We start from the raw sequence: 19,921 nt of genomic DNA, 5'->3' as shown, positions 1-19,921 counted from the left end.
ACTGTGACAACAACAAGTTATGTAAGGTTTCAGTGGGAATATAGTCATGTTCTCTTACCCTGATCCCCCCCCGGTTCCTTTAATGTGTTGCTTCCATAAAAACTGCTTGCTCAGCCAGTCACCCACCATCTGCTGTGGGCAGGGCTGTATTAACAGCTGCTGCTGCCCTAGGCACTAAACCTGAAGACACCCCATCTTCACGCACCTATTGGCGATACCAGACCTGACCAATACCACCATACCCCCCAGCCCCCTGGAAAAGACACCAGATTTACTGGCAAGTCTGAACGGGAGGAGGGAAACTAAAAAAATAAAAACAAACAAAAAAAAAATAGTTTTTTTGTCCCCCTGCTCCCTGGTGCTGCCCCCGCTGCAAGGTGCTGCCCTAGGCACCGGACCACGGGTGCCTAGTGGTAAATACGGCCCTGGCTGTGGGACACTGCTGCAGCCAGTCAATGGTGGAGTGGGCAAATCCTTCAAAGACAGTGCACCCATAGGAGCCAAGAAGCAACTGTAATGAGTGGAAACTGCCAGTTCAATTGGCAGCTGTGGGGATCGGGAAGGGGAGTATGATTTTATTATTATTATTATTATTATTTATTATTTCCCCCCCCCCCCCCAGCTTCCTAACCAGCTGGTAGATCCTAATAGGGGACACTACAGAGAGGAATGTTACCTGTATCATGTTGCATTGGTGCCCCATTCTTATACAATAACTGTTTTATTAATGTACTAATAAGCCATTGGGAACACTGGGATAGTACTTTACCTAAGTGCACAACACCCCTGATATGATACCTGCTACAGAGGTGTGGTTCAGTATTCATTAGGAGACATTGCTAGAAGAGCGGACGGGCAGCCATTTTGGTGTGCTGAGGGGTTAAGTATCGCCCCAAATGCCCCAAAGTGGCTTATTATTAAAACTGTTCTTATATAAAAATCGTGCATCAGAGCACCACAGTAAAGGTAGATCCTAATGTTATCAGGGGGCTAACTTATAGATTAGCTTAAAAACAGTTTTTTTTCCTTTCATTTACAGATAGTCTATTGTAACTTGTCAGAGTTTCAGAAGGCAGTTTACAAAGCAGTCCTGGAGACACCAGATATCAGCTTGGTACTTCGAGGAAGTGAACGCTGCAATTGTGGCAGTGGCAAGAGAAAGAGAAATTGTTGTTATAAAGTAAGGAAACTCTCGCACTATTCTTCTTTTTATTCATCTAAGAATGTATAATGTTGTTGTGTGTTTGAATTATGCTTGAGCAGAGTTGATTCTTTGCTTCATTTTACTCAATGTTCACATACTCCTATTTTTTTTATAACTATGTTTCACAGATTTCTAAGAAATTGTGATCTCAGGGGATTGGAACTGACAGTTGGGGATTAAGATATTTCTCCAAACTTTACACTTACATTTTTAGGCCCCCTTGAAACTTCTGTGGCCCTTTTTGTGGTCAGGAAGCTTTGATCCAGAGACTTCATGGAACCATCAGTGTTTGACAGCAGGTTTAAAACGTTAAAATAGCCAGCAACAGAGATGGCTCCATGCTGGCTTTTAGCAGCACTCTCCATACCTCCTTAGGGACACCATGACAGGTATACCTGTCATGCGTCGTCTACAGTTTAAATACTATTTGTGGTAATTTCAAGCAATATGGGTAAATAGTAATTTAACTGTATTTTTATGTGTAATCTGATTTTATTGACAACCATGCAAAGGTAACAGATACAAGTCCATTAATCAAACAACAAACTGCGACCTGCAAGTCGCACGGTGTCAGATTTTCTATTATAATGAAAGAAATTTGTAGAAACAACTAACAGTCATAATATTGTGGCAGGGTGCCCAGGGACACCATAAGGAAACAGCATAAAAACAGCAACAGTATAAATGCAAACACAAAGAAAAAGTGTAGAGAAGATCAGAAAAGGAAGACAAGAAATAAGGGAAAAGCAGAAAGGGAGAAGAAAAGAGCATGGGATGGGGGGGATGGACACCACAGCCGGATCAGGTTAGCAGCCTATAAACTCAGAGCCTCCGCACGCCATGGGCTATCGAATAAGAGCAAGAAACTCCTCAGAGTCCATGTACAGGCGCCAAGGAAACCACACTTTCTCGAATTTGTCTGATTTAACAGTATTTTATTCTATTAAATAAGAACTCCAGCTAAATATAAAAAAAACAGGGTGGGCGGGTGTATAAGAACATAAGTATAATAGCGGTGCGTGGCCGGCGACTGACGATATACATTGCCTATCCTGGCTGCAGGGCTCCTCTTGCGGTCTTCTCCCCAGGTCCCACGCGCTCCAGCTTCAGAGCGGCCTGTCTGAGCTGACAGGCCGCTCAGCCAATCACTGACCGGGAGCACCGCGGCCAGTGATTGGCTGAGCGGTCTTTCAGCTGAGACAGGCCGCTTTGAAGCTGGAGTGCACAGGAACTGGGAAGAAGACCGCAAGAGGAGCCCTGCAGCCTGGATAGGTAATCGTTTGCAGGCAGAACGGCGCTCGTTTACAGTTATTATCGGGCCTTCATCGGCTGGTTTAATACTACCCTAATAAAGAAGCCATGATTACCCATCCATGTGTACATGCAGCATCAAGAGCTCACTGATAGCTATCTCCATCACTAACCGCTTAGCCAGTCAGTGACTGCAGAGGTGTCCAGCCTCAGTCCCTGATTGGCTGAGCAGGCATTTGTGAGCCAGGTTGTGACATCACAAGATTAAGAGCTCCAGGAGGCCAGCGGGGGGCCACAGGTGTTGTGCTGGCACAGGTAAGTATAGCTCCTTTATTATTCTCCCCCCCCCCCCCACCCGCTCTGGAGTTCTCTGACATCTCTGCGGATTTAAATTAATTGTTTATAAGGGATAGAAATCTATACAGAACTCTCACACCTTTAACTAAAGGATATATTACACTGCCATACCTGCAGCAGAATACACAGCTCAATAATCGTGTAGCCAGAGCTATCCTTTTCTTTTAATCAGCCGTCAGCTGCACATTACTTATTACACAGAGATGTGTGGTAAATGGCGGATGATAATTTGACATGTTTAAAGTAAGTGATCCGCTCCCTTGTCAGCTGATCGCTGGCTCTCTTACACGGCCAGATATCTGCCTGATTTGGCAGATAATCTCTGTGTTCTAGGACCTTTTGCATTTGCGGTATGCTGATGGCTGCAGGTGGAAATAATTTTTAGGTGTCAAGGGGTTGTACCATAAATGCTTTATATGAGCAGGTCTCCACCTCTGGGGCACTCAGAACACTCCATTCACCAGTTCCCAGCTGCTGTAGTTTCTACAGGGTTCAGTGAAGCCCACTTGATTGAAGTTAATTGGTTGTTTTAGAAAGTGACAAGCAGGTAATAGGATGGCTCCTGCATCCATCAGGCATTTATGGCATATCTAAGGTCATTTATTCTTTAATTCTGTAGTAGAATTTAGCAAGCAATATATAGGCTCTCATTTAAAGCCCCTATTACACAGGACGATCTCCGGGAGCAAGCGAGCACGACCTGTCAATCCCCACAGTCGGCTATTACACACGACGACTGCGAACGGGTAGGGACCGCAGGGAGCTGCGGCGGGAGTCCATAGGAGATAGTGGCGATCTACTCCTGCCATTCCTATTACACGGAGCGACGGCAGCAGATAGTTGCTATTTAAGTTGTTTGTCTTTTAACATGGTAAAGACAATGACAGACAGCATCGTTCTTGTCGGCTTATTGTTGCTTTCTATTACACAAAGCGATTATCAGCCGTGATGGCCAATTAAAGGCCAAATAGTGCGGATAATTGCTTTGTGTAATAGGGCCTCAACTATTTGTTCAATCCTCTGTGAATCTGCCTGTTAAATAAATTTTGACTATAAAATCTATGAAGCCATATTGTGCACTTGTCACTAGGAGACGCACCACATTTTATTTTGTAGGCACTATAAATTATACAGCTTTGTGTGATATTCTGTATTTTTGTACAGTAAGGCAATAGTATTTTCTTTCCCATTAATGGACTTCTCTAGAGCTTTGGACATTGAAGCCTATAGTTGACACTTAAGTGACCTTGCAGTTTGTGTGTCTGCTTGCTTAAGTAGAGAGACAAATAAGGCATACCCTCCAGTGCACTGGAAACATTATAAAGTCATGTCTTGGGAAAGGCTGTTAAAGCGTCTGTTCCTATGATTTGTCTGTTGCACTAATGACTTTGTGATATATGGGGCCTGTTGTTCTTGGCAGGTTGGAATATTACACTCATTCAGGCTTAACTAAGGAAACATGCAATTATCTGATGTCATTACAACCATTTGCACAGCTTACAAGAAATGGCTTTTAAAACAGTGCGGCACTGTGTGGAATCTGAATAAAATTTCTGCAACAAGAGTTAATATAGAATTTGTTTTATCTTACCATATGTCTTTCTAACATCGTGGGCTGCTGATGGAGTTTAGTGGATTGACATTTTAAAAATCAACCTAATATTACATGGAGAATGTGACGGAAGCATAGGACATTTAATATAACACAGTTGTAGGAATTCAGTATGAAGTCACACTAAAGGTTCATGCTATTGTAGATCCGGTATTATCACCTCTATCACAGAAGTGGTAGGATTACAGCATGCATCACCACCAGCAACTCACTCCCTTTATGATATTTTTTTTAAATGGTCACTTGTTTCAAACAACTTCCCTGTCTTTGATAGCCAATGTGATTCCTAACATATTTGTAAATCGTTCCATATACCAGAAATGATTCCTTAATGAAGATAAATGGCATGGGAGATGTTCCTGGAGCCAATCCAGGGCTATATGGCCGGTGTGCATTGTCCTGTGGAAGCGATAATTTTAGTCTGGTACAATGCTTTAGATAAGCCCTTCTATCTAAACATCCACCCATAGGTATCAGAGACCCCAGGGTGTGCCCATGAATCATCCCTCATATTACACTGCCTTTACCAGACTCTTGGCTTTTGCCCGCAGCCTGCGGTGGCACTTCAGAGCCAGTCCCTAAAATTAAAGGCAGCTCATCCATTCACTGGCCGTGGCAGTTCCATCCGAGCCAGTGATTTCCCGAGCAGCCTGTCACTTCAGAGACTGGCTCTGAAGTTCCATCGGCGGCTGTGGGAAAAAGCCAGGAAAACATTGGGGAGCGAGGACAGGTATGTATAAGGGTTATTATGTTTTTAACACATTCATAAGCTGTCCTAGCGATGCACAGTTGGCAGCTGATAATTTTAGGTCAGGACCAAAAGATCAGCACATGATCCTTGTCTTTATTACACGAAGCAATTTGGCAGATTACTGCTCCATGTAATAGGGCCCTAATGTGTACGCACTAAGGCTGGGTTCACACTACGTATATTTCAGTCAGCATTGTGGTCCTCATATTGCAACCAAAACCAGGAGTGGATTGAAAACACAGAAAGGCTCTGTTCACACAATGTTGTAATTGAGTGGATGGCCGCCATATAATGGCAAATATTTGCTGTTATTTTAAAACAACGGCTGTTGTATTGAAATAATGGCCGTTATTTACTGTTATATGGCGGCCATCCACTCAATTTCACCATTGTGTGAACAGATCCTTTCTGTGTTTTTAATCCACTCCTGGTTTTGGTTGCAATATGAGGACCACAATACTGACTGAAATATACGTTGTGTGAACCCAGCCTATGGCTGGGTTCACACACAGTATATTTCAGGCAGTATTTGGTCCTCATGTCAGGTCCTCATTGCAACCAAAACCAGGAATGGATTAAAAACACAGAAAGGCTCTTTCCACACAATGGTGAAATTGAGTGGATGGCCGCCATATAACAGTAAATAACTGCCATTATTTCAATACAACAGCCATTGTTTTAAGATAACAGCAAATATTTGCCATTATATGGCGGCCATCCACTCAATTTCAATATTGTGTGAACAGAGCCTTTCTGTGTTTTCAATCCACTCCTGGTTTTGGTTGCAATGAGGACCTGACATGAGGACCAAATACTGCCTGAAATAAACTGTGTGTGAACCCAGCCTAAAACTGATCCACAGATAACTTGCTGATTTGATTTTATGTTGTGCTATGAGGTTACACGTCTGGCAGGGAAAGGCTCTCTAATAAAGTGGCTGTTCACTGCACGTCCCCATTTGGTATATGATAGACTCTTCACACCATCAGTTCCCTCATATTCATGAATCCATAGACTTAGCTCCTTGAATTGTATTCCCTGTAGTCCATTTTTTTTAGCCCAAGGTGACGTCATTATATGAGTAATGATTGATTTATCACTGAAATGAACTGAATATTTTGGTACAATTTGCACATCTTCCTACCTATCTCATTTTCCTTCCTACATTTATCAAAAAGACATACAGTACATGAATATATGACATTACTGTTCTTCTTAGGTGAATCAATATGGTGAAAATGTGAAGACGATATATTTTAGTTACCTAGCTATCCTCCGAAAGGTTGCAAACCACGCAGCTCTGTTACAGTCAGACTCCAACACCAGCAAAAAGCAGGTAAGTTTGCATACTTTTATATAATGCAAGCAGTGTATAGTCTGTTCCTTCATTAACAGTTATACGTTTCCCATGGCTAGATAGAAAGAAAAATTAAAAAATATAATATTAAGAATGAAGATGTGTGTAAATCTGTACTCTTCAATAATTCATCCCTGGATAATATAGTTAGTGTGGGAAATGTATTATAGACACTTTAGAGACACTTTTCTGCCAGGCCAGAAAAGGAGAGTGTTCACATTAGTAGTTTGTGACAAAAAAAGCTGAACGTACCCATAGGTCATGTATCTAAGAAAGACCAGGAGAGTGACTATACAGTGGTGTACATCAGAGCCTTCTGTTGGAGAATACTCCCACTGTACTGTATACTATGTATACTGCTGAGAGCAGGCACTGACAAGATTGTGATTACTCATATATACTTATTCTAATTTTACACCCCATGGAATGTCAGAGCAGTTCAATGAAAGCATGGTACATACTTCCTAGTAGTAGCTCCAAGAACTAACTAATATAAAGGTATATAAATCATAACAGTGGTGGACAGTATTATATTTGTATTTTATGTGTATTTCCTATAAGCAGCGATGTCTGTCAGTTATTTATTTGCAATCTCATGGTAAGTGTGTGACACTTCTTCTTTATCAGGAAGACCATATTCAAAGAATCTGTAGTGAAGTATTTTCCAAGTTTCCAGAGTTTATACAGCAAAGTAAAGAGGCTGCATTTGAAACCATCTCTGACCCAAAATACAGTGGAAAAATGAAGGTATAGTTGTGATTCTTTTATTCTCTTGGCTGTGTTTTATGAGTTTTATGTTTTATAATAATTAGTTGAAAGCACTTTGAGCTTTACAAAGACCTTTGAAACATTATTTACAAAACAGTGCACGTTTTTTTTTAATATAGCTCAATCTATATCTGATAAGTGGGTGCAGATCAGCACTGTGACCAGTGAGATCAGCAGATAGCTGGATCTGCAGCATGCATGAAAACAGAGATGGTAACAGGCAGCTCCATACACTGTGTAGTGACTATGCTAGGTTACTGCACCTCAGCTCCCACTTACTTCAAATATGGGCACTACACAGTGTATGGCACTGTTTGCTGTAAGGCCTGTGGCAGACTTAATCATCAGAGCACTGATCGGACCGCACAGAGGTATGTGAGAGACCTCCGGCGGTCTGTTAAAATGATCAGGACCCCCACAGTCACACTGCGGGGGTCCCGATTGGTAAGTGACAGGGGACTGCCCCTGTCACTTACATTTAAACACCGCAGTTGCGCTGCCATCGCTGCGTTTAAGTGGTTAATGACACGCTGCAGCCCGCTGGCCCCCAGTGTTACAAAACCCCGTCCCCTCTGTGACGCAGCTCCATTGATTCTAATGGAGTCGTGTCACAGAGGGGAGATCGTCACACTGGGGGCCGGTGGGCCTGCGCCCAGTGCTTCGGGACGAGACGGTGCTCCTGTGAAAAGACATGGAACTGGGCAGTGGTTTAAAAAAAAAAGACTCTGCCACTTGCATCCCCATACCGGTCCTGATCCATTAAGGAATAAAATATGAAATAAAGTACCTGGTGGAACATTCACTTTAAAAGGAACAAGACCTAAATAGATTCAAATAGCAGAAAACAAGAATAATGAAACATAAATTAGGATCTGAGATGGTTATTTGGTTTGCTCCCCACGATCTGCAGAATGAAAATGTAAGCGAGTTCCCTGATCTATGGCTGCATAGGTGTAAGAGGAAGAGCAATGACTGTATAGAATGTTCCTTACGTTCATGGCTGAAGTGGCAACTGAATAGTTTGACTTAATATTTTCCTTCCCACCTGCAGTATTCTTGAAGTGTGGATTGTTGCTCTGCCACTGGGTATCCTTGATGTAAATATTTATAACAGGATAAATCTAATGGTTTGAATATTTATTACCCACTGGGAACAGCCAGCTTTACTAGTGTAGAAGAATTCCTCTTTCCCATAAAGCATTGCGTCAGCAAACTCTCACATGAAACTCACATTGCCAGATGTGGACATGCTTTTTTAAAAAATTACAGTATTCACATTGTACGCATCTTCACATTGCTTACTTCCTCGCCGGAGGAACATCTTGTGAGGGCGGTCAGTTGGCATCCCAAAGTATGACAAGAGTATGAGAAGTCAGAGTCTTCTATAAACACAATAAGGCAGCGGTGGGGAATGTGCATCTCGGATTGTTTTAACAAGCATCGCTCCATGAAGGCTTTATTTTACAGCAATCACTAAAACTAGGAAAAAAGTATGACATATAAATCAATAGAAAATTGTATGCATGTTTTATATAATATATACACACATATATCTATATATTTCCTGTGATTATTATTAAAGAATCACAGGAAACTCCTCAGTGGTCATGTACCCTTAATGGAGCATACCCAAACCATATGGTCTCACTGGTTTTCACACACATGTAGCACAGTAGACGCTTACTCACCCATATAAATACATCTGGTCTGTAGGATAGTACCCGAAAGTGTATGGCAACGCTTCTTCTGGTGGATAACAACAGATATTTCTTAAATATAATAGATTACAAGTAACATGTATGGGAAGGCGCCAGTGATATGACCCACATGGTGTGTGCTGTAAGCATTTCTTATATGGAGACTCAGCCTTTGTATATCCATTTACCTGTATTTATTGTAAAAATCTGAAAACATTTTTTTTGTAACGTCTAAAGTGTTACAAATAAAGTTTAAAAGGCCAACCTCTATATAGATTTCCATAAGAAGGTGTTGTTGAAATAGGTAAATTAAAGTGAATGTACCACAAGACTTGGTAAGTAAAGGTCTCCGTACCATGTGATCGGCACCACCGCTCAGATTCTACCGGTGCCATCTATTTCTTATACCATTGCCCTGTTCCTGAGCTCTCCTCTGTTTGCTAAATATGCAAAAGTACAAGTTTGGTGCAATGGAGGTGGGCCCAGCGCCCTTAGTGCACCCATATCTCCTGCTCTCAATGGTGCGACGGGTCGGGGAAAGACTGCATTCTGAAGGCGACACGTCATCAGGGGGATGGGATATTGGTGCACTCGGGCGCTGGGTCCACCTCAAGTGCACCAGGCGACAGTATGAGGACTAGATGGCACTGATCACATGGTATGGAAATCTTTATTTACAAAGTCTTGTGGTACATTTGCTTTAAGGATGCATATTCCAATTAAATTATTTTCCCATTAATTCTTGCTTTTAAGACTAACTAGACTAACTAGAACGACACTGTCTGTCCTGTTATTAACATTTTATTACGGTATTCCAAGTGTAACATCTTATTTATTTTACAATGCTGCTGCCATTTCTGCATCATTAATATCCCTATAAAATATTTTCCAGCATTCTCTTCGATCACTTGGTTCATTGCTGTCTTGTGGTTCATTTACAGGTCCTTCAGCAGCTCCTAAATCACTGCAGAAAAAACAAGGACAAGGTTCTTCTCTTTTCCTTCTCCACAAAGGTGAGCACCATATGATGCCTGCCATGCTTGGTTGCCTGGGCCATAACTTCTGATTGATAAAGCAAATGATCTTTGTGCAACAGCTGTCAAGCACATTTGTGAAGTGGCATGCAACAACATAGTGAGATCTTAATGCTTTATCACTTGGTAAAATAATGTGCATTACAATGTATTTGGTATACCTTACTGTTTTACTGTCCTGGTAATGTGACGGATCCAGAAGTACACAAACAAAGACTTTTTTGTAACGTTTCATTATGCAGTGAATACATTATAAAAGAAATCGGGGAACACAAAGGCTGTTTACCCTGTGTTATATGTTTCATTGGTTTCTATTTTACAATGGGAAGTGGATTTTGCTGTATGGTATACGACACAATCCGTTTTAGCAGTCGTTAAACATGCTCCTCTTTAATTTTTCCATTGGTGTAAATGTATGCATTAAATGCAGGATGAACCCAATCTTGGATAGTGTGTTTTTGTTTAGTTTTTTTTCTTTGTAGCTGAGATTTCCCATTCTTAGGGAATCGGGCCGATTTAGCCAATTATTGCTCCGTGTAATAGAGAAAATGATAAGCCGATGAAATGATCATAGTTTCTTCATGTTCAGACCTAAAATCGTTGGGTCCGCATTGCTACGTGTATTTACTTACCTTACCATGTTCCCTGGTGTCCTCGGGCTTTCCCTGGTCTCTGCAGCTCTGCCTTCTGTTCCCTTTTGGTCCAGTCTCTGCACTGACAGGCCGCTAGTGATTAGCTGGGTAGCCTGTCAGTGCAGAGACTGGACCAGAAGGCAGAGCTGCAGCTGCAGAGACCGGGAAGGGAATGTGGTAAGGTAAATAAATAGTTTATTATTTTACACTAAAGGCAAGGGCTACATGGACATCACAAATGATGTCTGTACAGACCTTGCTGCCCAACAGTCGCCTGTGTAATTGCTCAGTAAACTCATTTGCTCATCTACACTTTATGATCGGGTAGAGTAATTGGACCCTTACCATGTTTACATTAACCTCCAACATTTTTAATGCAGTCTTTTCCCTGGATGGGTTTGAGACCAAAGGGGCAATGCTTCTCCTTGAGGAGAGAATCATAAAAATATATGGAGACTAATGGGTCTTTTATGCTCCACTAGGAATTCTAGATATGAAATGCAGCTCTCTGATGCCACCTTTTAGAGGTAGCTTTCCCTTCATATCAGTGGTTTACACCATCTAGGAATCTTATGACATGACTGGGGATATATGCTAGAAGTCTCTCCAGAAGGAAGATGTCTTTAGGCAGCTGTTTTGGGCTTATTGCCCCTCGTCACTATATCAGTGGTTCATTGGGCACACGAAATGTGTTACTGCACTGTTTGTCTTAAGGGCAAGAAGAATATAATAACTCTTGCATATTGTAATACTGCAGTCTCCACATTTAACTCTTTGTGTACTAAATTGGTATAATTAACAATCGCTGCTAATACTTCTTGCCTTTCTCATTCTAAAACCATGTTCAATTATTTAATAGAATAAAAAACCACAGCAGCTCATAGTCTTCCCACCTGTTGTCGGGTGCACTGCTTCAAAGACTTATTGAGGGAAGCAAAACACAAACCCCTTAATCTGTCATTTCTGTACCAGGTACGGAGCTACAGACCCCAGCAGTTAAGGCATAGTAAGGTGACATTAGTAATAGCACTTTTGTTTACCCTGGCAGCTGTTTCTAAACTTATAGCACCGCTCTTTTCTAACCCACAGTTTGGGAGGAGGATGTGAGCCGCAGCAGTGCGGTTTACACTCTTGTGTGTATGTTAAACGATCACTAAAAACGCATTCTCTTGTATTCCATACAGCATCATCCATTTCCCATACACTTGCTTTATATACGTTTCCCTTATCGTTCAAGTCATAAGACCAAACATAATGTCATTTAGTGATATTAAATCTCTGTGTAATGTCACACTTGTGTTTTAGCTGCTTGGCGTTTTGGAGCGATATTGCATGGCATCAGGACTAGAATATCGGAGGCTTGATGGAGGCACAAAGGGAGAAGAAAGAGTTAAAATAGTGAAGGAATTCAATAGTATGCAAGATGTGAATATATGCTTGGTTTCCACTATGTAAGTCAAATTTGTTTCACAGACATGTAAATAACCCTTAGGGTACAAACCCACACACCGTATACGCAGCAGATACGCAGCAAAAACGCAGCAGATTTGATGCTGTGTCCAGTTATTAAGATCTAATCTGCTGCGTATTTGTTGCGTGTTTGTTGTGTATTTGCTGCGTATCGCAGCAGTAAATAAGCTGCATATACGGTGTGTGGGTTTGTACCCTAAATTTAGGTTTTTATTGATGTTAATCTTATTTTTTACCTTTTTGAAGGGCTGGTGGACTTGGCCTTAATTTTGTTGGAGCAAATGTAGTTGTAGTCTTTGATCCAACTTGGAATCCAGCCAATGACCTTCAGGCAATTGACAGGTAATTATCTAATTCTGAAACCATTAAATTTTTTTTTTTTCTTAGTATTTTTTTTTACATAAACTGTTACATAGATTCAATGTGATTTTATAATATTACAGGGCTTATCGAATTGGACAGTGTAGAGATGTAAAAGTCTTGAGACTAATATCGCTGGGGACAGTGGAGGAGGTTATTTATTTAAGGCAGGTTTACAAACAGGTATGTTGCCATACATTTTGCAATAATTTTTATATGTTGTAGAACTTTTATATGTTGTATAATTGCATCTGCTGCTATGCCAACAACATTTGCTACTGACTGGTTTTACTAAAATAATAAAATGCTACATTTTTAAGTTTTTCAGCTTGAGTTCAGCAATTTTTGTCAAAGTCCCCATCAGCAATTCCATCATGTTTTTATAATCTGTGTCATCTGTATGATGGAACCCTGATGGACCACATCATAATTCAGTATCCATTGGGTACTGATGGGATCCATTGCACAATCCCAGTTGTACATTACCCAGAGTTCATATCTGAATATAGCCAAATAATATGTTGTTGTGTTTATATTGCCAGTTCTTTCGATGAATAACAATCAGTGCATTGATACTGGCAATATCTTAACACAAGACACAATAGGAAGCTGTGTTACATCATTGGAAAGATGAATAAAACTGCAATTATTGCAGGCTAGTCTTTGGGCCCTATTACACCGATTCCGGAAGATGCGCAGCCAGCGCCTGATGATGGGGTAAAGTAAAATAATAAAGATCATACTTACTTGTCCACGCTCTTTGGGGTTCTCCTCAGGGCTGTGGAGTCGGTAAGCCGCAGCTCCGACTCCGACTCCTGAATTTTATCAGGACTGACTCCCGACTCTGAATCCAACTCCTGCTCCTTCATGAATGGCCAGTCATATACCAGGGGAGTTATTTATCACACTGGCTCAGCAGCTTCCCCCTAATGTCCTACATGATCCTGGAGTGACTTCTGAGGGAATAAGGAAACATATAAAGCAGATTCTCCTGTGTGTGCAGTGGATGCAGCCAGTCTCCAGCCTCCAGCCTCCATGTCCTGAACAACTCAGAACTAGACTAGATGGAGCAGGTGATCTTTTCCTGCTGACAATCTTCTATGTTTCTAACTAAATATTCACCATACTTAAAGAAACACTGCTATCAATGCCAGATCCCTGTGATATAGAGGTCAGCCATAGTGATATACAGGGGGTCACACAGCCTGCTGCAGCCATAGCGCACACACAGCTTGCTGCAGCCATAGCGCACACCACACACACACACAGCCTGCTGCGGCCATTGCACACATACACACAGCCTGCTGCAGCCATAGTGTGCGCTTACACACACACACACACAGCTTGCTGCAGCCATAGCACACATACACACAGCCTGCTGCAGCCATAGCACACATACACACAGCCTGCTGCAGCCATAGCACACATACACACAGCCTGCTGCAGCCATAGCACACTTACACAGCCTGCTGTAGTCATAGCACACATAGAGCCTACTTCAGCCATAGCGTGCGTGCGCACACGCACGCACACGCACACACACACACAGCTGCAGCCATTGAACACTGAAGAAAAACACAATCTTCTCCCAGAGAGAAAACACCACACTGAGGACAGAGGTTACAGCTACACTACTTATGTCTCCTCCTCCTCTATATTACACAGGAAATCTTCATATTACACTGCTGTTCATATACAGTCATCCAGCATCCAGGAAGAGAACAGCACAGATCTCCCCACACACAATGGACTCTTCCAGCTCAGAAACAAACTGCCAAATAGTGACCGACAACTTTTCCTCGACCACCCTCATCTAATAGGGCCAGTCTCCTATTAGAATGTTGCTCATAATATATATTCATGAGCAAAACTTGTAAAATTCATATCAAAATTCAATTCTACATTTTTTAAAGATTTTTTTAAAGATGGAGTCGGAGTTGGCTGTGGGGAAAGCTGGGAGCAGGCAGGAGGGCACCTGGGGAACCTGGAGAGGCACAAATGTCTTCCCCTTTATGTTTGTATCAGTTTGATATAAATAGTAAGTGATCTATTTAACCACAAGGACTGATCTTCTATAAACATTTCTTGTATGACGTATATTTGCAACACTTCACTTAATACCATAAAGAGGCAAGAGTTATTGGAAAGTAGGCATGGCCTTGGTGGAAAGGGTGGAGTTTAGATTTGTGCCAAATTTTTGTGCACATTTCTGGCATAAAGCCAAGCCAACTAATAGATGGTGCAGAGTTAAGGCCCTATTACACAAAGCGACCTTTATCGGCCTTTATGTGACGTGCGTTCGACCGGTCACTTGCTAGATGGTGCTGTATGACACCACTAATGTGGTGGTTGATCGGAGTGTCGCTCAGCCTGATGGTGGATTGTTCTGATGCCAGTGCCGTTTGGGCACACTGGTATGGAGGCACACCTGCTTTTAGTTTATGATGGCTGGCTATACCCTTTTCCCTGTGGTCGGTGACCTGCCCGAATGGGAGGGGGTCCCTTGGGTACTTATCATGGTGGTCCGGAGTGGAGGTGTGACCCACCCGGATTGTCGGTATCGCCACCCACAGAAAGGGGAGATAACCCAATGACTGTGTAACTGCTGTGTAGGTGCCTGTGCAATAACCCTGTCCTGTTATCATAAATCAACTCTTCTTTACTGAAGGAACACTTTAGTACACCAACTGACAATAGACTTCTGTCTTGATTAGACAAAATCTGCACCGAGAGCTTTAGAGGTAGAATAGTAGTGCTGACTTTGTTGCGTGCCGAGAAGTAGAGTAAGCTTAGAGTAGAGGAGAGGAGTTTGTCTCGAGAGTCCCAACCCAGTTTAGTAATGTGCTCTGCCGGAACTTTATAAGAAGTAGTAGAATACTTTGAGAATACTTGAGAGTAGAAGTATACTTGTGCCTGTGTTTTGACATCTGTCGTGATACCACACATTGCCCTGCAGTGTCAGGTGACCCACCCTAACAAGGTGACACAAGCCCCAGTCCTTGTTATCTGAGTTGAGCAAGGTGGCCAAGATTACCTGGTTACACCTGTACTGTGAGATAGAGTACGTAGGCTTCTAGCAACTTTGCTCTATCCGGATCAGTTCCTCTAGCTTTTAGGATACTGTCCTGCACCTTTAGATACGTTCAACGACATGGGTTGGGGTGATCCCTGACTTGTCCTCTCTTGAGTGGTTTAGCACTGCATACTTGAAATAAGTGTTGCTTGGAAGAAAAGAGTCTGTATCTCCAATGTGTGTCCGTCCACTACCACCCTCCAGACTAGACTACACTGGACTTGGTGGGTGACCTGGCAGAGCCAGGGCCCAGCTGGACTACAGCAGGGACCGTCTTGTCTTGCTTCCTCTCTCTACCGAGACTTACTAATAAAAGATAGTACTGCATCTAATAAGATAAGACTGACTAAGTGTGGGTGTGCACTTCCTCTACCCATGTGACAACTTCCTAAAGGGTATGTAATAACTCCTGTGAGTGGTGGAGATGAAAGTGTAGAAAAAGAAGAGGATAGAGATAGGTGGAGAAAAGGAAGTGCTCTCATAGGTGCACAGATCACAAATAAACAATGACCCCTTGCTCACTACAGCTGTGCAATATACAGATATATATATATATATATATATATATATATATATATATATATATATATATATATATATACACATATATACACACTAGCGACATCTAGTGGCAAAACTTAGGCATAACTTCATTACCACTGAACTTTGAGTACAGGCTTTTGCAAAGGGGTGTACAGACGAAATGTCCTGTGCCTATAGGGCACATGTATATTCAATAGTAAACCATTGAAGCATTTATGGTGAGTGCTGGGATTGACTTTTTACAGTACAGCTGGGACTTCCCTTGCCACATGCACCACCCGTTTACACAGAAGTGCCGTCTAAAAACAGATCTTCCAACAGGTTAAAACACCAAAAGATCGGCCTAGCAACAATCTGCTGCCGTCGCTCTGTGTAATAGGAGAGGTGGCAGCAGACCACCGCTATTTCCTATGGGCTGCCTGAATGATCTGACGAACGCCTGGGAAGTCCCCCCACAGCTCCTGCGCCCCCCTCCCCCCTCCCTGTCCGCACTTACCTGCTTGCAGACGGTGCAATAATGCTGGCAGGGAACAGGGAACAATTAGGTCGGCGCTCGCTTGCTCCTCTGAATCGGGCTGTGTAATAGGGGCCTTAGACTAGACAGTTCAAACATGTGCCAGACCTTTAGACAGCTTGAGCCACTCCCAGTGGCGTAGCTACCAGGGTCGCAGCGGTCGCCGCTGCGACCCGGCCCGCCATGAGGGGGGGCCCGCGAGGCCCCCCCTCGCCACTGCACTCTCTTGTGACCGCAAGCATAATTTTGCTTGCGGTCACAAGAGTTCTATGTTCCCCGACTAATGCGCGGCTGCCGGGGGTGTCCCGTCCTATCCCCGGCAGAGCGGCGAATCAGTAAGCTCCCTATGCCGGCTGGGGCCCTGACTTCCGGCACAGGAAGCGCACGTCAGAGACGCTTCCTGTGCCGAAAGTCCCAGCCCCGGCGTACAGGGAGTTCACTGATGCGTGGCGCTGCCGGGGATAGGACGGGACACCCCCGGCAGCCGCGCATCAGTCGGGGACCGGACCAGGAGGCGAGAGGTTCGACGTGGGAACGGATGGCAGGTGAGTTTTTTTTTGTTATCTGCTGTGCACAGGGGGAGGAGAGAAGGGGGGTAATCTATAAGAAGGGAGGAGAGGGAAGCCATCTATAATGGGGGGAGGGAGAGGGAAGCCATCTATAATGGGGGGAGGGAAGCCATCTATAATGGGGGGAGGGAGAGGGAAGCCATCTATAATGGGGGGGGGAGGGAAGCCATCTATAATGGGGGAGAGGGGGAGAGGGAAGCCATCTATAAGAAGAAGGGGAAAGGGAATCCATCTATAATGGGGGGAGGGAGAGGGAAGCCATCTATAATGGGGGAGAGGGAAGCCATCTATAATGGGGGGAGGGAGAGGGAAGCCATCTATAATGGGGGAGAGGGAAGCCATCTCTAATGGGGGGAGGGAGAAGGAAGCCATCTATAATGGGGGAGAGGGAAGCCATCTATAATGGGGGGAGGGAGAGGGAAGCCATCTATAATGGGGGGGGGAGAGGGAAGCCATCTATAATGGGGGAGGGAGAGGGAAGCCATCTATAATGGGGGGGGAGAGGGAAGCCATCTATAATGGGGGAGGGGGGGGAGGGAGGCCATCTATAATGGGGGAGGGGGGGGAGGGAGGCCATCTATAATGGGGGAGGGGGGAGAGGGAAGCCATCTATAATGGGGGAGGGGGGAGAGGGAAGCCATCTATAAGAAGGGAGAGGGGAGAGGGAAGCCATCTATAATGGGGGGAGGGAGAGGGAAGCCATCTATAATGGGGGAGGGGGAAGAGGGAAGCCCTCTATAAGAAGGGGGAGAGGGGAGAGGGAAGCCATCTATAATGGGGGGAGGGAGAGGGAAGCCATCTATAATGGGGGGAGGGAGAGGGAAGCCCTCTATAAGAAGGGGGAGAGGGAAGCCATCTATAATGGGGGGAGGGAGAGGGAAGCCATCTATAAGAAGGGGGAGAGGGAAGCCATCTATAATGGGGGAGGGAGAGGGAAGCCATCTATAATGGGGGAGGGGGGGGAGAGGGAAGCCATCTATAATAGGGGGAGAGGGAAGCCATCTATAAGAAGGGGGAGAGGGAAGCCATCTATAATGGGGGAGGGAGAGGTAAGCCATCTATAATGGGGGAGAGGGAAGCCATCTATAATGGGGGAGAGGGAAGCCATCTATAATGGGGGAGAGGGAAGCCATCTATAATGGGGGAGAGAGAAGCCATCTATAATGGGGGGAGGGAGAGGGAAGCCATCTATAATGGGGGGGGGGGAGAGGGAAGCCATCTATAATGGGGGGGGGGAGAGGGAAGCCATCTATAATGGGGGGGGGGGGAGAGGGAAGCCATCTATAATGGGGGGGGGAGAGGGGAGCCATCTATAATGGGGGGGAGAGGGGAGCCATCTATAATGGGGGGGAGAGGGAAGCCATCTATAATGGGGGGGGAGAGGGAAGCCATCTATAATGCGGCGGAGAGGGAAGCCATCTATAAGAAGGGGGAGAGGGAAGCCATCTATAAGAAGGGGGAGAGGGAAGCCATCTATAATGGGGGAGGGAGAGGGAAGCCATCTATAATGGGGGAGGGGGGGGGAGAGGGAAGCCATCTATAATGGGGGGGGGGAGGGAAGCCATCTATAAGAAGGGGGAGAGGGAAGCCATCTATAATAGGGGAGGGAGAGGGAAGCCATCTATAATGGGGGAGAGGGAAGCCATCTATAATAGGGGGAGAGGGAAGCCATCTATAAGAAGGGGGAGAGGGAAGCCATCTATAATGGGGGAGGGAGAGGTAAGCCATCTATAATGGGGGAGAGGGAAGCCATCTATAATGGGGGAGAGGGAAGCCATCTATAATGGGGGAGAGAGAAGCCATCTATAATGGGGGGAGGGAGAGGGAAGCCATCTATAATGGGGGGGGGAGAGGGAAGCCATCTATAATGGGGGGGGAGAGGGAAGCCATCTATAATGGGGGGGGAGAGGGGAGCCATCTATAATGGGGGGGAGAGGGAAGCCATCTATAATGGGGGGGGGAGAGGGAAGCCATCTATAATGCGGGGGAGAGGGAAGCCATCTATAAGAAGGGGGAGAGGGAAGCCATCTATAAGAAGGGGGAGAGGGAAGCCATCTATAATGGGGGAGGGAGAGGGAAGCCATCTATAATGGGGGAGGGGGGGGGAGAGGGAAGCCATCTATAATGGGGGGGGGGAGGGAAGCCATCTATAAGAAGGGGGAGAGGGAAGCCATCTATAATAGGGGAGGGAGAGGGAAGCCATCTATAATGGGGGAGAGGGAAGCCATCTATAATGGGGGAGAGGGAAGCCATCTATAATGGGGGAGGGGGGAGAGGGAAGCCATCTATAATGGGGGAGAGGGGAGAGGGAAGCCATCTATAATGGGGGGAGGGAGAGGGAAGCCATCTATAATGGGGGAGGGAGAGGGAAGCCATCTATAATGGGGGAGGGAGAGGGAAGCCATCTATAATGGGGGAGAGGGGAGAGGGAAGCCATCTATAATGGGGGGAGGGAGAGGGAAGCCATCTATAATGGAGGGAGAGGGAAGCCATCTAAGAAGAGGGGAGAGGGAAGCCATCTATAAGGGAGGGGGAGGGAGAGCGAAGTCATCTATAAGGGAGGGGGGAGAGGGAAGCCATCTATGGGGGAGTGGGGGGCCATCTGTAAGCAGGGGGGAAAGGGAGCCATCTATAAGGAGGGGGGAGAGGGGAGCCATCTATAAGGGGGTATAAGTAAGGGGGGAGAGGGCCTATAAGGAGGCTACACAGAGGGGGGTATATACTATAAG

The 19,921-nt window shown here is 44.6% G+C and overlaps 1 protein-coding gene across 1 annotated transcript in view; it reads left to right on the top strand.

Annotated features, from left to right (window-relative positions):
* Positions 1 to 19,921, top strand: part of ERCC6L2 (ERCC excision repair 6 like 2) — an 80,004-nt gene that overhangs the window by 34,013 nt on the left and 26,070 nt on the right. The window contains exons 7-13 of the mRNA XM_069961747.1: positions 1,040 to 1,180; positions 6,395 to 6,511; positions 7,160 to 7,279; positions 9,939 to 10,010; positions 11,969 to 12,114; positions 12,380 to 12,475; positions 12,577 to 12,676. Coding sequence (XP_069817848.1) covers positions 1,040 to 1,180; positions 6,395 to 6,511; positions 7,160 to 7,279; positions 9,939 to 10,010; positions 11,969 to 12,114; positions 12,380 to 12,475; positions 12,577 to 12,676 — 792 coding nt within the window. The remainder of the gene's footprint in view (positions 1 to 1,039; positions 1,181 to 6,394; positions 6,512 to 7,159; positions 7,280 to 9,938; positions 10,011 to 11,968; positions 12,115 to 12,379; positions 12,476 to 12,576; positions 12,677 to 19,921) is intronic.

The sequence above is a fragment of the Dendropsophus ebraccatus genome, chromosome 3 (genome assembly GCF_027789765.1).
Source record: "Dendropsophus ebraccatus isolate aDenEbr1 chromosome 3, aDenEbr1.pat, whole genome shotgun sequence".
NCBI lineage: Eukaryota > Metazoa > Chordata > Amphibia > Anura > Hylidae > Dendropsophus > Dendropsophus ebraccatus.
The sequence above is the reverse complement of the archived record's forward strand: the minus strand, read 5'-3'. Positions and strand labels throughout refer to the sequence as shown.